This window comes from Falco rusticolus, chromosome 3 (assembly GCF_015220075.1).
Source record: "Falco rusticolus isolate bFalRus1 chromosome 3, bFalRus1.pri, whole genome shotgun sequence".
NCBI classification, from domain to species: Eukaryota; Metazoa; Chordata; class Aves; order Falconiformes; family Falconidae; genus Falco; species Falco rusticolus.
The window spans coordinates 46,753,005-46,776,495 of record NC_051189.1 but is presented as its reverse complement, the minus strand read 5'-3'; the positions used below and the strand labels follow the sequence as shown (position 1 = coordinate 46,776,495).

General features: G+C 40.6%; 1 protein-coding gene across 2 annotated transcripts in view; it reads left to right on the top strand.

Moving 5' to 3' along the window:
• The window catches only part of TGS1 (trimethylguanosine synthase 1), a 29,068-nt gene extending 9,599 nt beyond the window's left edge, over positions 1-19,469 (top strand). For both annotated transcript variants that reach the window (XM_037380722.1, XM_037380724.1), the window contains exons 7-13: positions 818-989; positions 2,414-2,768; positions 3,700-3,873; positions 4,819-4,962; positions 6,265-6,481; positions 7,574-7,652; positions 18,697-19,469. In XM_037380722.1, coding sequence (XP_037236619.1) covers positions 818-989; positions 2,414-2,768; positions 3,700-3,873; positions 4,819-4,962; positions 6,265-6,481; positions 7,574-7,652; positions 18,697-18,813 — 1,258 coding nt within the window. In that variant the 3' untranslated portion in view covers positions 18,814-19,469. The remainder of the gene's footprint in view (positions 1-817; positions 990-2,413; positions 2,769-3,699; positions 3,874-4,818; positions 4,963-6,264; positions 6,482-7,573; positions 7,653-18,696) is intronic.
• Positions 19,470-23,491: the final 4,022 nt, after the last annotated feature.

Sequence of the window (23,491 nt, the reverse complement as noted above, 5' to 3'; positions counted from 1 at the left end):
TAAATGTTAAATGGCCAGCAGCTATTTAAATTAGAGCTTAAAGGCTCTGACAATGAATGGTCCTCTGATTTTAGAGTCTTGTGAGCTTAGATCATAATTTACAGCTGTTTCATACTGGAATGAGGTTGCTTTGTACTGGTTGCTATTGTAATAAGGTGTAGCCAGGGTGCTGACCGGTGAAATTTCATTTTTGGTGGTATGACTGAAAGATATGGTGGTCAGTGCTGTAGAAGTAACATCATAGGGCAGTGGTGGACTGTAGTTTAGGTCTAGCGTTTCTGCAAGATGCAAGTTGTTCAATATATATATGTTTCAAAAAGGAGTGTGCTTTGTAGTTGACAATATCTGTTCTACTTTATCAAAATTACTTAATTGAATTGCCCATATTTCCTTTTTTTTTGAAATTGCATTTGCCAGGAGGCAAAAGTAGCAGCTCTCTTGGAGGTTCTTTACAGCCACCAAAAAGATGTTTCATTCTACTAATCAGTATATTTTTTCATTTTCTGTTATTCAGGTTGGTCTGGGAAATTCTTTCCATCTAAAGTTACACACCTGTCAGGAAAAAATTAAAACATCTAAAACCAATTTGGGTAAACATTTTCAGATAAAAATATTTAAAAGTTTTCATAAAGGTACATTGTTTTGCAACTACATCCAGTGACATATTTTAAGAGTGGAGCAAGTATCTCATAAAGAAATAATTTAGACTACACCATTTTCTGTAGACATCTACATTCATATTAAAGCTTCCAGATTGGAAACTAACCAACCAAGTCCTGTTTTTGTTATTTTTTGGTGGTTTTTTTTTTAATTTCAGGTATGGCGGAATGCCAGATTTCACCCACCGAAGTGTGCAGTACTTGGAGAAAAGAGCAAAACTCAAGTCGAAATTCTTAGATATGCGCAAACCAAGGAAGAGCAAAAACACACACATCTTCTTTACAGAGGAATCTGAAAGATCTTGCAAAAAAAATAAAACTTTGAAGAAGGTAGGGTTAATTGTTAGTGTTGCTGTAATTCATAGATTTATCTACTCCCTTAACTGTGGTTGAATTATGAAAATGAAAAAAAAAAATTGCTCAGACTAGGTGGCATTTTTTAAGTGTCAGTTCTGTTTTGGTTTGATTTTTTCCCCTGCTGAGGTGGAGAGTGGTTAGGTTAGGGTTGATTCGGAAAGGCATTGGTGGTCTTTTGCCAGTCTTATCAAGAGGAATGTGTGAGCTCAATGGCAAAGTTATGTGCAGGTCATTCCCAACACCTGGGTGCATCATTCCTTTAGAGCTGTGTAGGCTGCTATAGTTACTAAAAGCATCTCTGATTATTTAAAGTGTGTGTGAGGGCATTTGTTAGTGCTGGCATTTCAGCAGTGGGAGAAAAATGTTTGTATAGGTCGGTGTATTTCATGGAACTCCATGTTCTTAGTAATTTGTATCAACACTTTTGCTTACACCTCTGCCTTTTTTGTTTTCAGTTACAACTTTATGCTTTTTTTTTTTAACTCGGAAATTCGGAATGGCTAGAAAAAATTGTTCACTGTATATTTTTCTTTATTTGAGGCTCTTTAAAATCTGTTGCCTCAGGTTTTCAGCATTACTTTACCTTCTGGGATGCTTGGCATTCCCTAACACCCAAGTGCAAAACACTGTTTTCTGGTGGTGACAGCACATACTGTGTTGAACTCCAGTTCTTTGCTATAATTTTTGATCAGAGGCTTGACCATTGCCATCTTGTACCCAAGGCTAGTATAGTTCAAGGGCAACTTTAATAATGCAAAGAAAAAAATGTACACATTTTCTCAGACTTTCTGGTAAGGAACTGCTTCAGGCTTAGTGCCACTTAGAGGAACTCGAACGCAGAAGTGAGCATCTGCACATGCCTTTGAAGGGTTTGGACTAGTGTCTGCGTGTTGGTTAGGATATAATGTTGAGCCCTCTACTGTGCAGCAGAACCCTTTTAGCACATTCACCGTTTGGTACATCTTAAAGATGAGGCAACTAATGAATGAAGGCAATTTTACCTGTTTATGCTAACCTGAAAGGCAGAGTACAGGTTCTCTGAATGCAAGTCGGAGGAAAGATGGTTAATTAAAAAGTGATAGTCTTGATCATGTGTGCTTTGGCAGGTCTATTTGTAGTTCAGATATTACTTGAGAATGATTTACTGTATTTATCGGTCAGTTTTGTAGACTTTCTGTTTTGCAGCTAGCTGGTATGTAGTTTCCAAAGACAACTTGTTTCCAAATGTTGTAAAAGGAGCATAGTTAACCTGAATGTTTTGACTCTGGATATTTCAAAATACGTGTGGTAGAGAGTGCATGCATGGCAGGTGCTTTTGAACTTGTAAGGCTTTAAAACTGTGCTCTTGGTAGCTTGGGTTAACAACTCTAATCATCTGTGATATTTGACAATTGTAGGTGGAAGAGTTCCTAAAGCGGGTTAATAAACCTGGGGAGGAAGCCACATCCCAGACAGCCTTCCCTCAGGATGTGGTGGAGGAGGCATTGTCCATGAGCAGCGACTCAGAGGATCAGGAAAGCGTTACTGTGGCACAGACTGTGACACTGAATGCTCAAAACCAAAAGCCACTGTTGTCCAGTGTGGCCTTGACAGAACCTGGAGGGAGTAACCTCGAGGAGGAAGTGCAGGACACGGCAGCGAGTGGCTCTGATGGCCAGGGTGCAGGGAGGCAGGAGCGTGGCTCAGGGCGGCAGCTCGTCTCTCTGGATATTCCTGATTATCTCCGGGTAGAGACAGAGGATGTCAGCCAAGGTACGTCAGTTTCCTACAAACTGGAAATGAATTGACAGTGGGTTTAACACTGATTTCCCAAATTACAGCACTGTGTGGTATTTATTATGTTTAGTCAAAGAGACTTGTTAGGTCCAAGGGGTAATGAGGCCAGTTGAGAGCTGTGCTAGTGGAAGTAGCTTATTCCTGGAGCACCAAAATCCTAGGTCTTGTCTTTAATATTGGCGGTATTTATTTATAAACAGTCATTGTTGATCCTAGACGTGATCTAACAGGTCTCCAGTTCACATCTTTTTTTTCCCCTGTGAGGATGAGGGTGATTAACTTCGGGTAGGTGCATAGACCGCCAGGCTTTGGGTTCTCAGTGCACATTGCTGAGCTTTGGGGAGCATGTGTTGTTAAAATTATTTTCTGGGAGAAAAAAAATATCTTACGATGAACTTTTCTATTTGGCACTGTAAACAAAGGAAAACAGGATTACTTGGATTTCTACATATAGTTTAATCCTTCCTACAGTAACTCAGTTATGTTAGATTTCTATTGTAAAGCTCTTGTCTATATTGGTTCTTACTCCTTATTTGTATAAAAGCATTAAATTGGTCTCTGATCCACTTGTTTGTTTATTATATAGAGTTTATTGCCATCAGTTGAAAATGATGGCTGTCCTGTTAAGGCTCTTAAATAATGGGTGGAGTGTTGTGGTTTTGGGGACTGTAACTAATACCTGTTAGGTAACACTATTCCTTTGAAATATAGGATGCTCTTTTTCAACTTAAACTGCTAATCTGCATAATCTGCAAACAGTAATAAAGGACATGTAGCAGTTGTCATGGTTAAACAGGACAGCTGTGTTGTTAAACATGAGCATCTTGCATCTTAATTCTCCCCTACCTACCGATTACATTCTTAGCCTACAAGAACAGTGATTGTTAACTTTTGCAGTGTCTTCCAGCTGTAGATGAAAAAATTACGACAAAGAAGAAGGGGAAAAGAAGGAGAAGGAGGAATAAAATTTCACTGGGAGCTATACCTGCTGAGATTGCTGCTGATCTGGATCTGGCCAAGTACTGGGCACAGCGCTACCGGCTGTTCTCTCGGTTTGATGAGGGAATTAAACTAGACAGAGGTGTGTTGAGTACAAAGTGCGCCGACTTGTTCGTGTAAGATGCATTTAACCTGTGGCCCTTCTCACAGGTTATTATCAGCTTTCTTATAAGAGGAGCATTACTGAGTGCATTTGCACTTCTGGATAAGTTCCATCTGCCAGCAGGCAGGCAAACAGAAGTCTTGGACTTCATTAGAGCTTCCAGCATGGGACACCCCTGTCTGCAATAATCCTGATGCTTGCTCAGGATCACACTGTACCCAGATTATGCTTGGTCAAGACTCTTTCAGAAGCTTGATTACATTTCTCTATATTTATATTTTATAAAATAATTTTGTGAGACTTCCAAATATGCTGATGGATCTTAAGTTCTGTTCTGTTTTGTTCTGACTTTCAGCAGTCACTTTCAAAGTTATTTATTTCCATGTTTACGTGGAAACCACTTCCAAACCATAAATTTATAGGTAAAGGAGGAATTAGGATTACTACTTTTTGTATGTTGTGGTTGTTGGGTTTGTAAGCCTTTCACTTCTGATGCACTCCCACATAAACATGTAGGTTATTTGGCAGACTGTATTTATTGCTGTAAAGAAAATAATGTCGGACAAGAGAGAATATAATTTTAATTTTATCTGTTACAGAGTGTAATCATGGTGTATGAGGTTTTTTCATAGCTGTCTCAGTGGACTTGTCCTTGAGAAGCAAGAATCCTCAGCATCAAGTTCAACAAAGCATTTACCAAGATTCAGGCATATCTGTTTCCTTCAGTGAGACTGCTTAGCAGATTGCTGGACTGACCAGAGTTTATCATCTTCAAAGCCTGTATTTCCTGGTCAAATGCACTAAGCCAAAAATGTTGGGATTAACACTAAACGTTCCATTGTGTTCAGGGGTTGGTTGGTTGTTTTTGATTTAGGTGACCTTGAAACAAGAGGCAACAATACGTTTCTTCCCTTTCCTTTGCAGAGGGTTGGTTTTCTGTTACTCCTGAGAAAATAGCTGAGCATATTGCCATCCGAGTTAGTCAGTCATTCAACTGCGACATCATAGTGGATGCGTTCTGTGGGGTTGGAGGAAACGCTATTCAATTTGCGTTGACTTCAAAGAGAGGTAAGCAGTTGTATATAGTGTGTTATTTTGTTTCTTCAATCTTCTTCCCTAAACATTTGGGTGTATGCACTTTGTTTGCTGATTTTTATTCTTTTTTCTATGTTTCTGAAGCAACAGAGCCTTTTTATGCTTCATCAGACTCACAACATGAGGCTTCTGTTTTTAGAAAGGACATACAAAACTGCTTTTCTGTTTCAAGTCAGAGTTGGGTTTGTGTTGTACAAAGTTATTTTTATGTGGCATAGTAACTTACCTGTGAGATGCCCTGATAAAGGTTGAGTTATGTTTGCAGCACTGACATGCAGAGACACCACAAAGCTGCTGCTTTTCCCAAGTCTGTGTACGAGATTAATGCCAGGTCTGTGTACTCAAAAGTAGGTTGTGTGCGAATAGCACTTAAAACACTTGAGTGAGATCACCTGCAGGTGCGGCAGAACCAAATACAGAAAAGTGATTGTAATATTAGGCTAAGATCCTGTTGCCAGCTAATGAAATTACAGTGAAGCATTGGGAGTGCTTTCTGTAAAAATATTGACTACTTGGTATTCCTCTACTCATGAAACAGTGTGGTAAAATACCAGCTCATTTAATGCTTCTGAGTAATTTCTGAGCAAGACATATGGTAGTTTCTACTGCATTAAACTTGGTAGGTGGTGATCCATTCTATAAAAAGCCAAGTGAAATTTAGAGAGTATTTGTATTTCCTGGCTAAATGTTTATTTCTATGATTATGTACTGACTTTTTTTAAACTCGATTTTCAGTACGTGATCAGCCACAGGCAAATGTTTATCCTTAACAAAGGAGAAGAGTAAGTTTCTAATTTACATAGTTTAAGCTGTCAGACTCCTGCCCAGATGGAAGTGAGGAGGACTTCCATCCTCTTCTGCTAAAAGGGGGACAGCCTTACTTGTCCACTGCTGGAGCTGAGATGGAAGATTGTCTTGGCAGTAAAACTATGACTGCCAAAAGCTAAAAGATTCCCAGCTTTGGAACAGCAGCTGAGCCTTCCCAGTCGTGGCTGTGTGGCTTCCCTTGCTGGTTTGTAAATGCAGCGGTTCTGCTCTTGGTGGAATCTCTGCGCCTGCCACACAAGGGCAGGTGGTCCTCCTCTGAGGAGCTGTAGCTTCTTGTCTACCGTGAGCTACAAAACTGAAGTGGTGACTCACCACCCAACAGTAAATTATAGACGTGGCTTACCTGGTGGCTGCAGAAGAGCACCTTCCTTCTGAAATGGCCGTTTGGTGGTCGGGTGGCATTCACCGCTCACGTTAACCCGTGCATTTGCTCTCTTTCATTTGCAGTGATCGCCATTGATATCAATCCTGAGAAACTCAGTCTCGCACGCCACAATGCTGAGGTGTATGGTGTGGCAGATCAGATAGAATTCGTGTGCGGAGACTTCATGGTGCTGGCTGCCGACCTGCAGGCAGATGTTGTGTTCCTCAGCCCACCTTGGGGGGGGCCTGACTATGCCACTGCTGAAATCTTTGATATCCAAACCATGATTTGCCCAGACGGATATCCTTTCAAAGTTACACGTTGTGATTTTCAGTCATTTACAAGCGGTTCTCTTTCTTCTCCCCCTCTCTTGACACGGGCTTTGCATGTACGTTTGGGTGACTGGGGATGATATGACCAGCAGCTGAAGAGCCCAGATGTACCACATTTTGTTTAGTCCTCTGCCCCCAACCTCAGCTATATGACTTTGACCACCTAAAATTAAATACTTTTATTATAATTTTTTGTTTTTAAAAAGTCAGTTACTTGTAAAAGTAAAAAATGCTTCAGAGAATTGTAGTAGGTTCTTAATTTCAAGCATTACTTCAGCAGTTTTAACTCTTATATTATTTTATTAAAATACTCTGAAGTAATAGCCATGTGATCTGTATATATAGGTAATAATTATTTATGTGAGCTATGACTTTGTAATTAATTCCACTTTTTAATTGTTTTATAAAAAGGTATATCTTATTTTAAATATCTGACTCAAACTATTCTTAATCATAGCACCTGCCTATGACTTGGGAAACCACAGAAGTGTGCGAGCAAAATACTAACCCTTTAATTAATGTATAAAATTCCATACTAACTTAACAGTGGTATTGAGCACTCATTCATCTGGGAAGGTGTTAGCATAATAGTTTCATCAAATATGAAATGTGGTGGGAGTTCCCCCCCCCCCCCAAAAATAATCTCGGTTGTTTCCTTTTTGGCTAAAATGTAGTCGTAAGAGTAAGGAAATCTTTGCGTGCCTGTGTGAGAAAAGATTCCACAAAATGGATTAGAAAACAAGTATCAAACCAACGTACTAGCTATACACTGCATTCAAATTTCTCAGATTATTGTCTGTAGTTCAGTTCAACTTTCTTTAAAAAGTGAGGTGGTTTGGGGTTTTTTTCTGCTTTCTAGGGTGGTAATGGTGAAATAGAGTTTCTGCATTTAAACAATATTAATTTGTGCATTTTAGAAGAGTATCTAATTCACACACCCAGAAGGCCAGCTGTAATTTAATTGCATAATAATTTAATTTGGGACATACTTAGAAAATTAATTAATATAAAGCAACTTCTTTTTCCCCATTCTTGGTTTTTTTCCTTTACTGGCTTCAACATTTGAGATTTTCAGGCTCTCAAAGAAGATCACCAACAATATTGTGTATTTTCTACCTCGGAATGCTGACATTGACCAGGTGTGTTACTGGATAAGGGTTTGGTAATTACAAAAAACTTGGCTGGCTTAAAACACAGGTATTATAAACACAAACTCAAGACTTTTAAATCTGTTCAGCTGAATGTGGTGTGTTTTTTTAGGTTTGTTTGACCCTTGTGTTAAGTGATTTCTACGTTTGCAGTACTTTTGATATATTTAGAAATGGGAGTAGCAAATTATTTCCATCATTTTGATACTGTTCCTTCATAAAGCAACAGATTGGAGGTTCTTATAGAAGATCCAAAGCTAGTAGCTTTCTTGAGTGCCAGACAGATACATCACTATTAAAAAAAAAAAAAAAATTGAGCTCTTACTATCTGATAAGCTGCTGAGTCCTAATTTTTCGTGGCTTTCACTTCATGCCTGAGTTGCAGGAAATCACTGTACAGCCTGCAATCACTGTTATCACTGATTAGTAGATAAGAAACAAATGTCATGCTACCAGAAGTGGTACCGATGCTGTGTAAACAAGTGTGTGGTTCCATATGGGCTGCTTGCATTGCAGTGATTAGATAGTTAGATGCATCACTGACTCGATAAACACACTATTTGTTTCACTGGTCTGGAGTTTTTATATTAGCGATTATTTTTTTTAAAGTAATTAGATGACTGTAACAATTCCCCTGGTTTAGTTTCTATGTTATTTACATCTTGTAATTTTTTGCAACAAAGGGAGCAATGAGATGTTCTGCTCACCTGCAATATGCTGCAGAACTTCCCAGGATTATTTCCTGCTTTTCCAAAAGCTGTGTCTGATACTAAAGCAGGCAAGGTCTCAAGCCACATGGTGACTTGCAGAATCCTTGGTGGCAAACAGCTGGCTTGAGAAACAGGCTGAAATTCACATGGGCTGAGTATTAGCACCCTATGAGACAGTACTATGCGCAGCACCATTTGTACAGGGGGTGATGATTCAGTTTCATTTTGTGTTCCAGGCTGGTGGAATGTCAAAGTGGCTTATGAATCTTTGAACAGGGACCTGAATTTTAAGCAGAGTTTCTCTGGTTTCAACTTCTAACCACTGCATTTCATCAATTATTTCATTCCTAGAATAAAGAATGACCTTACCAGGTTTCTGCTGTGCTTATGAGCACTTTTTACTGGATTTTTAAATGGACAAAGGCATCTGCATTTCTCTTACATTCCCACAAAAGCATCTAAGAGTACTGCCCACAGGCCTGCACCTATTCCTACAGAAGAGAGCTTGGCACCCCTAGTTGTTGGGTTAGGTGTCTTGCCACCTCCTACGTCTTGGTCTGATTGGCTCTGAATGTTGTTGATGTGCTCTAAGTGTTCCTTGATGGACATCCACAGGTTTGCCTTTACACAAATGGCTGAAGAGTAACTGCTTTTGCTCAAAAATATGGCTTTGTGATCATGGGTTTGTTGTTAGAGGCACATGGCTATAGGCCTGGGTTCTGTTCAGTTGTCCAGGCTATGGGCTACTTTTGGGAAGATAAGTTGGCTCCTCTTGCCTTTCTCTAGAGATCATGCCAGCGTAAGAAAAAAAAATAAAGGCTGATGAACTGAAAGCTGGGAAGGAACAAGTAAACCTAGCCCACTGTTTAGGGAAACATAGTCTTAATTCTGGGTAGACAGAGGTGTGTCAAACATGGCTGTTCCAGGTGTGACCTTAGTGGATGCTCTGGTCCATAGAAGACTGGTTATGGGTTTGGCTGCCATCAGCTCTGGCTATATTTAAGAATGAAGTTTCTGAATTTGCTGCCACTACACTTCCAGGGCTGTGAATCCCCAGAAAAAAAAAGATTTATCATTGAAGGTCTCTAATGGTTAGTGCAGACAATTGTCTTCTCAGTTTGCGCATGGCTTTGCACAGTTCTCATCCATCTTACCTTTCTTGTGGACCGGATAGGGCAGCTTCTGCTGCAACAGCTGCCTTGGCAAGGGCCTGTGGATGCCACTGCTAGGGTGTAATGGTGTAGTTTGCCTTGTGAATGTAGTCCATAAACTCCAGGGGCCTGTAAAAGCTTGACGAAGTAAATCTTAAACATTTCGTGCAGGAGACAAATACCTGAAAACTGTAGCTTGGATAAGGCAATATTTGCTGAACAGGTTATCTGATGCCTTAGACTTGAATGGAAACTTAAAAACCTGAGTTTGATTTGTAGTAACATTACTCAGGCATGTAAGATTTGGCTCTTCTGTGTCCTCAAAAATTAACTCTGTGTGGTCATACGCATATGTAAGGCTTTTGGAGATCACTTAACTTCTAGAATAGGTGGTCTAACATCCTTAACGTGAGGTGACAGTTGTACTCTGTCTCTTGTCTCTTGTTGACTGGCTTGAATCTACAACCGAGGTGTGCTTGTGTGCTTACTCAGCTAAATTTGATTTAGAAGCTGACTTAATTGCCACTGCAAACCTTCATAAAGATGATACACTGACTGTAAGCCAGTATATCAGTGCAAGTTTGCTTGTCTGATAGTGATCTCAAGCAGAAGTGGAAATAAATGCACAGCAGTTAGAAGCAACCTTACAATAAAAATACTGTTTAACCTTTAGTTAAGTTGGTGCAAATTGAGTGGAAAATACATGCTGCTTTTTACAGTTAGATAGCTAACATACAATAGGGATCCTGCTGCTGGTGTGAAAGCAGGTGGTAGATGACCTTACCTAGCTGTGTTGGAGGACTGGGTTGCCTTATTGGTAGGCAAGACATCCAGCCTTGTTCTGCATGATTTTATTGCAGAACCAGTGCTTATTATGTCTGCAGGCGCAGCCTTTTCTGTGTAGTCAGCCTTGTAGAGAGAGATGAGGTTCTTTGAATTCCCTTAAAAAATTCACCGAGATTAGGTGGAGGAGAAATGATCTTCTGTACTTCTGCCTCGAGAGGGAGCCGCGAACCAGTGGAATATGGTTGGTGCATTTACAAGAAACGTGAAGTAATTCCCTTACTTGCATCAAATCTCCTTGTTTACAAGTGTGTACTTGCTACAAAATTTGTAAGGTCAAATCAACCTTCCAAATGTTCTTTCTACTTAAGGAATAACCATGAATTATTATACATATATACACAGGTGTGTACACCTACATAAAAAAAAGTTTTCTTAATAGTGCCTATTATGTAGCTCATGTGTGACACCCTTGTTGATACCCATCTATTTGCAGCATCTTTTTATCAGAGTCTTTTATTCCTTTTAAGGTTTTTGCACATCCTTTAAAAAAAAAAAGGGGGGGGGGGGGGGATAAGAAAGAAGTTGTAGAAACTACCAGTCAGAAGTATATTAGTACTGCTTCAGTTCTGGGGGGCTAAACTTCTATTTGCCTGCCAGTGGTGTTTTTGGAAAGCAAAACAAAAAATTTGATCTACTTAATTTCCCACAAAATAGGAAAGAACTAGAAATCACTGTTTTAAATAGGCTTTAATATTTAAATTGAAATTACACCACAGCAAAATGAAGTGAAAACACTTGATAAATACTTTGGTAGCTGAAAACTGTTCTTGCCTTCTATAAGAATGGTACTAATTTAAGCTGATGATATTAAAAAAAAAAAAAGTGTATGAACACACATGCCTTGGCAAAATTTGGATGAAAATTAATTTCTTCCCCTTGCTTTGCTGTTGAATTACCCTACTGGCATCTGGGAACCTGCAGTCAAGGAATGCTCAGCCTTCCCCAGTATCCTTCCAGTTCTTGGCTGGTTCCTTTCCACCAGATCAAGGGGAAGAAAGCTGGTCTCTGCAGGAGATCCTACATTTAGGTCTTAATACTCCAGCAGAATTTAACAGAGATCTCCATGAGTGACTTGAGAAGCAACCGTGTTGAAACACAATGATTAAATGTTGTTATGAAGTGTTTAGCAAGCTGTGCTCTGTCTCACTGTGCTGAATGGGAGGGTTTACTCACCTCGTGGACCAGGACTCATCCCAAGAAGCCCAATCTCTTGCACAAACTGTTTTCTATACCAGATAATACTTCTATATGTTAGTATTTGCAGCAGAGGAGGAGGAGCAGCCTGGGATTTGTTGCTCTAAGACCTTCTTAAGGGTGGAATAGCTTCTTTTCTCCTCGTGCAGAACGCATACTTGACTGCGTAAGATACCAAAACATCTCCTCCTATGTGTTCACCTACTAATGTAGTGATGCTCCAGACTTTTTTTTTTTTGTAAGCCATGTGAGTGCTGCCACTGAGGTATTGTTCTCTCACGGGTGGTCAGAGTGGAGTCAGGCTGCGCGATGAGTCCCCCCAGTAAACTGATGAGCCTAAAATGTTGGTGACCTGATACGTTGCGAGACAGCTGACCTTATTGGCTTCCTTACCAGCCTAGCCAAGTGTGAGAGATGGAGTACTCAGAAATCAGGAGTTTATTACCCTGACCATGGATGGTTAACTGCTCAGATACTGTATTGTGCATCAGTGATTATCCTAAACTTCTTCGCTGTTCCTTGAAGACAGTCATATTCTACAAATTTACAGATAGTGGTATAATTCAGAAACAGATTTTTCTTTTTTAGCAAAAAGAAAATCTTATATTTATTTACCATGGGATTATCTTTTAAGTCTCTCTGATTTTTAGCTGCTGGAAATGTTGCAGATTTAACATCTCGAGCATACAGTAATGCAATTTTTGATTTTGCATCGTGTGTTAGTATATCAAAACAGCAGGATAATGGAGGCCAATTTTCAGATAACATTTAAATCTTTACGATCCTTACAGCAGAGAAGGCAAATCTATTAGAATAATGTTGGTCTACCCTTAAGTCCAAATACAAGTGACTTTGCTAGTTGAAGAAGATTCTGAGAGTAAAATGGCCAGTTATTATTAGATTTGAGAGCTTTTTGAGTTAGAAAAGTTTTGCCCTATCCAAGATCCAGCATGTAGCAAGAGGAAGAAACAAGACAATTTGAGAAGTATTTGCCACTGTCCAGAAGCTTCTCTCTGTGTAGGCGAGTTGAAGCTTGAATACAGGTTACTAGGAAGGATATGACACTGTGGCTTTGCTCAGTGACAGCCACCATGTTGTGAAGTCACATCATGGGGCCTATTAACTTCCTCTACAGTTTTGGCACTGGCAGGCTTCTTGGTGGTATGGGGTATGAGAAAAACTAATTTAAAAAAAAAAAAAAAAAAAGTGTCAAGACCTTGTTGAAAGTGAATGACTGAAAAAGCAGCCCCTCTTCCAAATGTGAGTCTACCGCACAATCCACTGTTAATACAGTTCCAGTTTCATAAACAGGAACTGGTTTATTTATTGAAACAATGCCTTTTCCTGTTAGAGTTGCTATTAAATTTCTGCAAAATGCCCCCTTTTTCAGGCAGTTATTTTTAGCTCTTATGATAGTATAGGGTAATGGAGGGAGAGAAGTGCTTCTTTTTGGGTAATGTGTCAAATAATATTCTTTCTTTTAACCATGTCTGAGTAGTATTTCTTCATCAAACCATATACAAGGTTTTACACTTCAGAATTGAAGTAAATTCCTAACATAAATTTGATGGTTAAGAGAACTATTAATTGTTGATTGCTATCCATGTCAACCATAATTCTGTAAATTTGACAGACCAAACAAGATACCTGTGTTTAAAATTACGAGCAGAAAGGCATGACGGGCAAAACATTGTCAGGTTGATGGGGTTTTTTAGATGGCTGCAGATAACTTAACAGTAAGTCACCTGCAGGAGGTGGTTTTCCATGTCCATAAAACCTTAGAGAGCACCTCAAGGGTTTTAACTTAAGCCTGTGCAAAGGAAAATGCCTTTCTGTCTTAACTTTCAGTCAAGACTGGGGTTTTTTTGAACATTAGTCAAGACTGTAGCACTACAGCCTGCGTTCTCCATGAACACATCATTCTGATGGATGAAAGAATTTTCAAAAATATCTGCGTCCTTTAAAGCTTGCTGAGAGGGGGAGCCAATCCAGCTTTTGAGGAGCATGGGACAGTGGGTGTACTGCCTGGGGGTGCAACAGCAGTGGCATTGGGAGGATGCACTGTGTGAAAGCAGGCATGTGGTGGACGTGGTGCAACATTTCACAGATATGTGGGAGATCCAGTGGGAAGTGATAAATGCTGCGCACTAGCAAGGTGTTCACAGGCACATGCTCTTCCGTTTATATTATTTATGGTATTCTCCCATGTAATTCCTACCAGTTAACTGGAACTGTATATTGGGATTGTAATGCAAATTTGCAATCTCTTTCCACTTAAACTAGCTAGTGATTTATTTGTTACCAGCCAGTTTGTAGTTTCACCCATTATGAGCTGACCTACCAGCAGTCTGCTTGGTGTTGTATAGGTTTATAACTCAGTCCCTGCTATGAAGATCTTACAGGCTGCATTTATTTACTCAGAATACTGTGTTTTTAAAAACAGAAGCAGCGTGGGAGGCTGGGAAAGGTTTACCTTAGTCTATCCGCTGTTGATAATTTTTTCTATTTTTTTTTTTTTTTAGCAGTCACTTTTCAGACCTCTTCCTGTTTATTGAAAACTTTGTGTGCATCTTTACTATTTGAAGATTTGATGAATGGTGCCAAACTTCAGAATTTGGGTAGATTCATGGGTTTGGGTTTTGGAGATGGTTGGGTTTTTTGTTGTTTGTGATAGCTATGCCTAATTTAGTGAAATTTTACTGTTGTTGGAGCTTGTACTATCCTAAACGTTTGTGTCTCAGATCTGGCTTATATTCCAAATGCTGCCAGAAGATACAAATTACCTTTTGTTCCTTGTCAGTGTGTTGGGTGATTCCCTAAGCCTAGAATTAAGGAAAGTGTTCTTGACCTTGATAGTCATAGAAAGAATACACATCATGCAGGTACTTTTCTTTTTTTCTTCCTTTTGCTCCCACCTAATCTTTGTTGTCCATTTTGAGAGAATCTACAGTTAGACACTGAAGCGTTGTTGTCTGCAAGTCTAGTGCCTGGATGGGAAGATGCTTGCTGTATTTCTGTTTTTAAAGTCCAGTTGTTACAAATGACTGGCCAATGAAGGGGAATGCAGAGATGGGTAAAACTCGTTTATTTGTTTTCATTCTCTCTGGTGTCATTCAGAGAACATAAAATCATACCAGAGAGATCAGTTTGATAAAAGAATATATGGTAACCTCTGTGAATTAATAAACTTGGCGGGAGGCAGACTAGTAAAAATACCACTGGTCCTGTTCATTTAGCTGTGATCTTAGACTGGAGGCCTAGCCAAATGGGACCTGCCAAGCAACATTGTGTTTATTTAGGAGTAAATATAACAGTGAGCAAAGCAGGGAGTTGAGAGGCCAGGCAATGAGTTCAGATTAATTTGATTGTATTTTTGGGATACTTGAATGTTAGGGGAGCTGGCAGGTAAAAGACACTGGTTGATGTGTTTTGGAGGCTGGTAATTTCTAAGTGAACATAATTGCTTACACTTCAGCTGTGACTATCATGTTAATAATGGCAACTTTTACACTGCCCACTTTAAACTCAATCTGTTTGCAGTCCTTGATTAAAAGAAAAAGCCAGAAGATACCTCCAGTATCCAGACACCTCTGGACTTCAGTCTTCCTACAGCTCGTAGCACTTGAATACTGCATTATAGTTTGCCTACCTCCAAGCTAAAGAAAAAAAAAAATCTCTGGCCTGTCAAAGAGTGGCAGCACTGCCTTGGCAGTGGCATAATTCACTTGGAGGCCTGTACATTTTGAAAAATTCTTTCTGAGAGCATTTTATGACATTCAGTGTAAAGAGTACCATTGCCTTTTTTTTTTTTTTTTCTGGGAGAGTGGGATATTTTTTCCCCCCCTAGCCTTTAGATTGGTTGCAGGGGGAGGAGGCTCCTCTTTTTACTAGTGTCCTGTAAAATTAAATTTAACACAGTATTCTTGTGTGACTGCCTATCAAGCCGAAAAGCTTGTATTTCTTATACCCCAGAAGTTTCTTGGAGTGGGGAAAAAAATTATGATAAGCTTTTTATCCACAGTCACCTTAGTTGGTGGCTGGAACAGATAGGAATTCCTTTACTAAAGGAATTTCAGTATGATAAAGAACCTGCAAGGCCAGCAGGAAAACCAGCGAGGTCAAAAAGGTACCTGAACTGTATAAGGCAAGTTTCCATCTTCAGCAGCTTGTGCTCCTGAAGTAATCTTCCGTGTTTGTTTCCCTTTACTTATCTCTCTTCGGATGTCTCCTATTTTAAACTTGAGATCAAACCTGTTGGCTACTTTTTTAATGCTCTGTGGCAGTGTCTAGTTGTCAACTATTTCCATCAGCAGTCGCTGAACTGGAGGATGAAGCATCCAGGTGAGAGGGATGCAGGGAGGCATTAAGAGAAGCTGCATCCTTTGCTGCTGCCCAGGGAGGTGTGTGGCACGTGCAGAATTACCCAGTGCAACAAAAGCAATCTGCCCACCTGAGTATGTGGGTTTGGGCTACAGAACAAACCAGGATGAGGAGAGTTGCCAGTTGGAAATCATCATATTTGCACAGGAAAATGCAAAATAAGCGAATACTGGACTAGTCCAGTTTTTAAAAGAAATTAAGAAGCTTTTCTGTATTCACCGTTGTAGCTTACTGCAAAAACAGGAGATGTGTGTTGGTATTTTTAAAAATAGGTGAGCACCTTTGTTTTTCTCAAAGCATCGTTACTCAGTCTGCTGTTATTTTTAGAGGGTGTCCCTCCACCAAACTGGCACCTTTCTGAAGAAGCTTGGTATGTGGCAGCTTTCCCTCATTACACAGTCGGGGCTGAGTGAGCCCTTCTGAGGAAAACTTGGCAACTCCTACATAATTAAATTTGCAACCTCCAGCAATTTACAAATAAGCATCATCACAGAGGATTTGCATCTCTCTCCTCTGAATATTGGGGGGGGGGGGGGGCGGTGAGGAACATGCAGTACCAGATCCGTCCCTGTGGAGCTTACGCTCCTGTGTGCTTATTTAGGTTTTTGTCACCTTTGGGTTTATCAAATACTTTTAGTAGTCGTTAGAAATTAGTCTTGGTTATCCTGGATTTAACAAACTAGACCCGGCATATCTAACTTCTCAGGTGACCTTCAGTGGATGCCACCCCTCAGCAGATGAGCAGCATTTGCCTGCACTGCTGTGGAAGCATTTTGCTTTACTTCTAAGAGAAATATTTAGTAAACACTTGTGTTTAATGTCAATGCATTAGTCATACTTAAATATCGTAGTGACACCAGTTGTGTGCTGAAAATGGGAGTATGTAACCCCAAGACAGTAACTTCAGTATTCCTATATCAAGTTGACTAATGCAATTAATATTTGAGAATACTTAAACAACATTGGCTATAAAGTATGAAGTCTCTAACGCTTTTTGGAAGGAACTTTCCAGCTTTCTGTTCATAATAAATTAAAAGTATGAAATTACATGTCTTCCTAGAAAAAAATAGTGGGTAGCCCCACAATGTTAACTTCTTTTAGGATTTCAAGTAAGAAAAGATAAGTTGTAAAATTAACATTCCTGATCAGTTGCCAATTTCAGATTCTTTGTGCTATTTATAAGTCAGCCAGCTTCTGCTTTTTTACTTAAGTGGCAGGTTCCTCTTTGACAAGAACGAGGAGATTTTTTTCCTATTAACATCAAATTGAAGGATGAAGAAACCACTCATGCTTCTGTTTTCATTTGCAGAAACAAAAAGGGAGAAGGAAAAAAAAAACAAAAAAACCCAAAAAAACAGAAAAGTAAATGCTTGATTTAGATAAGTGTAGTAATTTTCTGGGCAAGTTAATAAAAGTTCACAGTATAATTTAGATTAATCTGTTATTTCCTTCTGCTAGTAGGCTGGTTTTTTACTTACAGTAAAACAGAGGAAGTTCAGCATGTTTATATTTAAACCTGCACTACAGAGTCAAGTCTCAAAGGAGTTTAGAAGTGTTAATAGTGCAACCTGAACTTTTAGGTTTCAGCTGCGAGTATCACAGACTTCTTGGTTTGAAGATCAGTTAAAATCTGCTGCAGGCTTGCAGACCTTGATCGCTTTGTCTGCTCAGGAAATTTCCTTGCATAGGGAAATACAGAAATAGCTCTCCTGCAGCAGGCAGGGAAAACAGCAGCAGGGAGCAGAACTGTGGAGCAGGGATCCCCACTGTAGCACAGGTCCTCGGGGTCCGTGATGGGGGGGCGGAAAGCAGTCAATGCTTGGTTTTAGTGTTCTCTTCCTTCCATCTGTGCAGTCTGTCCCGGTGAGAGATCAGTAACTTGTATGGCTGTCATCCTTCAGAGGGGTCATACTAGCCATCGTGGAGAGGAGAAAGTATTGTTGCTTCAGTCTAAAATGCAAAGTCCGCTGCAAAATGTTGTCTGTAATCATTAAGCATTAAAGGTGTGCACCGGCCTCAGTCAACAGAGCGTGAACAGTGAAATTCGCACTCCAGTGATCGTAAACACGAGAGCTGGGGCCGGTGCTGGCTGAGGGGCTCTCCCTGCCTGCAGTTACTCAGCTGCCTGCAGCCTTACCCTCAACACTGAGACTCCACTGAGCATGACACCTTTTTGTTGTTGTTCTTGCAATAGCAGCAACAAAAAACTGTAGTTGTTTTTTGTGAGCTTTTCTGCCTGTTTAGTTTTCTGTGATTGTCATGTCCCCTCCACCCACACACACACACCCCCCGCTGCCCCTCTTCACTGCAACCTTTATGCTTTGGTCCAGGATTTGGTTCTACTCTTCCCCCCAAACCTGGGGGTTTGACACTTTCACAGCACACTTTACAGCTTGCTTTTTGCCACCACTGGGTGTCTCAAATGCCAAATACCCTCCAAACCGGAGTCTACCGTATCTCTCCGCAGCACCACGGCATGTGGAACCATGAGTGTTTATCTTTAGTTCTGAAGTCCTCTTATTTTCATGACTTGGGGGGAGGGGGACTTTTCAGTCACAAGAATGCTATGAACGACTTCTGTGAGTAAAAGGAGATATGGAAAGGGAAACCAGAGGCATTAGGTGCCAAGGACTTTGTCACCAATATTAAGAGCAAAGATGTGTTTTATGTGATATTTCATGAATGTATAAAATGTTTGGGGTTTTGCCTCTTATTTCCTGTGCACTGATTGATTTGCTTTTTGTTCTTTTTCAGGTGGCTTCCTTAGCAGGGCCAGGAGGGAAAGTTGAAATAGAACAAAATTTTCTCAACAACAAACTGAAGACCATAACAGCTTATTTTGGTGATCTAATAAGGCATGACATCTCCTAAAATCTGTGGATTCTTCCAAACCCAGCCTCCCTTACTGCTGCTTTGCTTAAGCTTTTGTACAGCTGGCTGGTCAAAAATGTCTTAAAGTAATTTTCTGCTTTAATTTCTGTTTACATAAATTTGTACTGTTTATTGCTGCTGTCAATAAATGTTTTATAATAATTTTGACAAAATTGTAAACATAATGGAGCTGTAGGAAGAAAGGTCTTTATAAAATGCAGTCTTGCAAGGTTCTCCAACTATTGAATAAAACAGTTGAAGAGGAGTTCGGGATTTGCAGCTCTCACGTGTGCTGCTTCTGTAATTAATTGCTCTGATTTTGAGCATTCAGAGGGTCAAAAAGAATAGCCTGAAAGCCACCATGTGTCAAGAACTGCTGTCTGTGCTTGAGAAACAAAAGTGCCTGAACATCAGGTGGAATTTGACAGTCAGGTACACCACCAGAGGTTAACGTCTGGCTACATGCTCACTGGGAAACCTTTTTGAGTTTTCTTTGTAGGATGAAGGTCCACGCATTTTGCACGGTGAGTACTCCCTTGTTACAGGGAGAGAGCAGGGCGTGTGTGTGGCTGGCAGCAGGCCTCTACCCTCTGGCTTTTGTTACTGATTTTTTTCCTCCTTGCGAGCTCTCTGTTACAAAGATATGTTGAAGAAACCTTCTGACTGGAGGTTTGTCTCAATAACCAGATGGGTATGTGTGTGTTCCCCCTCTTTGTGACCCTTTTGGATCCTTGCATAGGCTTTAGGAAGGGTAGAGAGAGCCCCGCTCACCCTGGGAAGGGGTCTGTGCTCCTACTCGGGGGTTTGGGGGGCAAGAGTGGCTTTTGGGTACTTCTCCAAGCCGAAAAAGAGGCAAGCATCTAAGGGCATGGGTGTGGTACTCTCACTAAAATGCACTTACGGTAGGTACCCAAGAGATACTTTGAGTAAGAGTGTAGCAATACAGTTTGTAAGACAACAAATTAGTGCTTCTCCTCAGCTTGGAGGGCAGCAGAGACTAAGCGCTAAACGATGCGTTAGTGCTGACAAACAAACTACAGAATAACCAAATAAGAGTTGTTTTTTTTCTTTTGCCCCTGTAAAGAATGAAATCCAACTCCTCAAATCAGTTGGGAAGTCAAAGTGTTTGTGTGTGTATGGGATGTTAAAAAACACATATGCAACCTGACTCAGTGCAGGTTTGCAATGCAGTGAAATAGCACTTGAGAGATAATTTTTTTTAACTTTACTGTCCATCCAGTACCAGACAAGTGCTGAGCTCTTAAAGACTGTTAACATCCATGCTTCATGTAAGGTGTTTTGGATTACTTTTAAGAATTTGCATCGCTGTGATTTGCCACTTTACTACAGCAAGGAGGAAGTGCTGTGATAGTGCCAGCCTCTGTGTCAATATTTAAAGGGAACCATAAAGGAAAGAAAAATTACCCCCTCTTCAGTATTCCTTAAATGTTTGCTACTATGAGGCAGGGGAGGTTGGCAAGAACGCTAGTATTACAGGAGGTCCAAACCTACTGTAGCAGTGGTGCATGAATGTAATGATGCTGTTAAACTTTCTCTGCAAGCTACTAAAAAAACCTGAGAGGGTCGTGAGGCCAGTTGAATAATTTATACTGTGTATGTCACAGTACTCTGTACACTAAAATTCGGCTGTATTGGGCTTATTGCTGCTTACTGAAATACCATTGTCTTATTCTTTTCCTCTTTCCCTCGCTAAAGTTGAGTAGCTTTGGAAGCATTTTGCGGCCTTGCTGATGCTGCTTCTGTAAAAGGAGGGTCTGTGGGGGAAATACCAGTGAATTTACTTTTACCTTCAGGGAAGTAGTCTGATTTTGTTCAGTGCCCAGTATCCAAAATGTGGAGGCTGAAATAGGGCAGAAGAGGTACAACATTTACTGGTTTAATGTTTATTTCCAATATGATGAACATACTGGTAAAAAGGAACGATTATCAAAGGTCGCTGCTGAGCTTTGCAAACACATGAGGCACCAAAAGCAGAATATCCTTGTTCATGGCTGTTCCTCTCTGTAACCCACAAGTACGATACAGCTTTAAGTCAGAATACACTCTGCTGGGTTGTGATACGTGTTCTTGCACAGAACAGGTGAAGTTCCCCAGGGCTGTGAATCAGTCAATCTGTTAAACCTAAAATAACATCTACAAGTATTTTTACTCTGATGTTCGTGATTTCAAGCAACAAACACCTCATGGAGGACAGCTTCATTCACAATATGAGGTTTTTGTAGAGCATTCTGTTTTATATCGTAGGAAAAAAGTTAACATGGGCTGAGACACAGTTAAATTTCTAGACATCTCATGCCCAGAGTTTTAATAGGTTTTGGGGATTCAAGTAGTATTTTGCATATGATACATTAGGCTACAAAGAAGTTATGTTGCTCGTAGAGGTTTGGTCTTTTACCAGTTTTGAGCCACAGAATAAGCTGTAGGAAAAACACAGAGGTGTTTGGTTTGGTTTTTTAACTAATATTTGAACTAAATGCAATAAGTACATACGGTTTTATACTTTCCACTGTGCTTTTGAGCTCCTGATTTCTTAGGTTTATCTTAATTAAACCCAATATTAAACCAAGCCCATCAGGGTTTTTTTCTGGTGCTTGGTATGAAGAGAAGTAATGGAACATGAAGCTGAAACAAGTGTGTTACAAGGCTGAAGCCTAATTGCAGGTTCAAGGGGACCTCAGCAGAGCATCAGGGCTGAGCAACCGTCTCTTCGTGGCAGGACAGTTAGTGTTGTGCCCTTCTCTGAAGGAGGCCTCACTAGTGTTGTGATGAAAAATCACTGTTCCATGAAGTTTTAATGTACAGGTTTTAGAAAATCTTCCCCAAGTGTAGTGGTTCTGAAATACCATCTGGGTCTGTATGTGCAACTCGGGGGTTATATAAACAAATTACTGTTACACCACAGTGACCGTAGTAACATTTAGAAGAGGGAAACCCCATAAATAGCAGAAGGAAAAAATTACTTGCAGGAACTCATTGAACAAATCAGTAGAAAATTGGGTCATTTTCACTTGGTTTACTCTCTGTTTTCACATGTCTCATACTCACCCTTTGCTTTAACTGTCCTCCCTTCACATGCAAATCGTCCCACCTCCCAATACCAAGGAGGGTAATCCTGACACACTTAGTGTGAACTAAATTACCATTGCTAGTATAGCCTTTCCAACAGAGATATCTTAGTATTCCTGCCACTGGAATATCTTGCTGTAGTCCAGAATACTGAAAAAACCCCATAAAAACAGTTCCTTTTCAGTGGCGAGGAAGTTTTAGATTTCTGTACAAAATTTGTACAGAACAAATATTTTTGCAAGTGTATGGTGTAGTGTCGAAGGACTAAATGCTCTAAAACCAGGCTTGAAATTGATTCAGACCCTCTCCTGTTCCAGCTGTCAGATGAGGAAGCTGTCAAGCAGTCCAGCTCCTCCATTGGGGCAGAACATTATCCATACACACGCTCTGGGGAAGTACTTGTAAGAGTGATGCTGTGTTGATTCAGTTATGTGAAGTCCCCCAAATGCCCAAAATAATTCATACCAAAAAAACCCCACCAAACAACAACATTAAAAAAAAAAAAGTTTTAGTGGGGAGGCTGCAGTTAGTCATGGTTAGCTGAAAGGAAGCAACAGGAATGGCAAAACCAGCTGGAGCGATTGAAGTGTGGAGATTTACCCAAGGAGTGAAAATCCCAGCTGCAGGCATGCAGGCAAGGGACAGGAGAAAAGGCTGTCTGCAAACAGGGCTTGTCCACCCCAGGGTTTGGTTTCCACCTCTACTCAGCATGGCCCTGTGGTGTCTCTTAAAGATGCCCAAAGCTTTGGTAGTGCCTAAGTGATGGTGTGAGTATGGCTGTTGCCCAGGGGCAGAGGTGGGGAGGGCAGCAGCCCACCTGGGAGCTGTGACAGCAGCTGGGCTCTGCTCAAGGGTTTCCCAGCTGAACGGCACACACGGCTCTGCAAATCACCCCCTGCAATGCCCCTGCTACCTAAGAGTTGGCCCCGGACTTCTCCATATAAAGACCCAAGGATTGGTGTCTTTAATACATGTGATCACAGGGTAACCTGGGTGTCAGGGAGCATGGTTTTGCCATCAGCTTCTTGTGTGCCCTTCTTCACATCTCATACGAATGCATTTTCTGAGCTCTTCCTTTCGGCACGTCTCTGAGGTCTTGCCCTGTCACCTTGTGATGTTCCAAAACCAGAGTGAGATTCAAAGCGCTTCCCAGCAGCACAGGCTTCACTGAAAACCCGAAATGTTGCTCTGGGTTTCTGGGTTCTCAGACCACTGAGGAAAAAAAAATGCTGTTGGAGGCAGTCTGGGTTTGGTGACGGTGTGATCTTTCCTGTCTCTGTGGCTCAACTAATTTTCTTCCTTTTTCTCAAGGCTGCGCTGCAACCTTCTTGCGAAAACCTTGTGGTTTGTTAGAAGAGTGCCATGGCATCACCAGAGCTTTAGCGCTGTGTAAACATGAGTTAAGAGGCTCACAGTGCAACTTTGGTGTATTGGGAGTAATGGAATAGCTTTCCCCAGTCTTTTATCCAAAAAACATGGCCAAAGAATGGGCATCAAAGATGATATTCCACTGCATGGTTGGTGCAGGTTGAATAAATACGTTTTTCGTATCAGTGCACCGCTACCTAGAGCTCTGGGGGTTCTTCACATT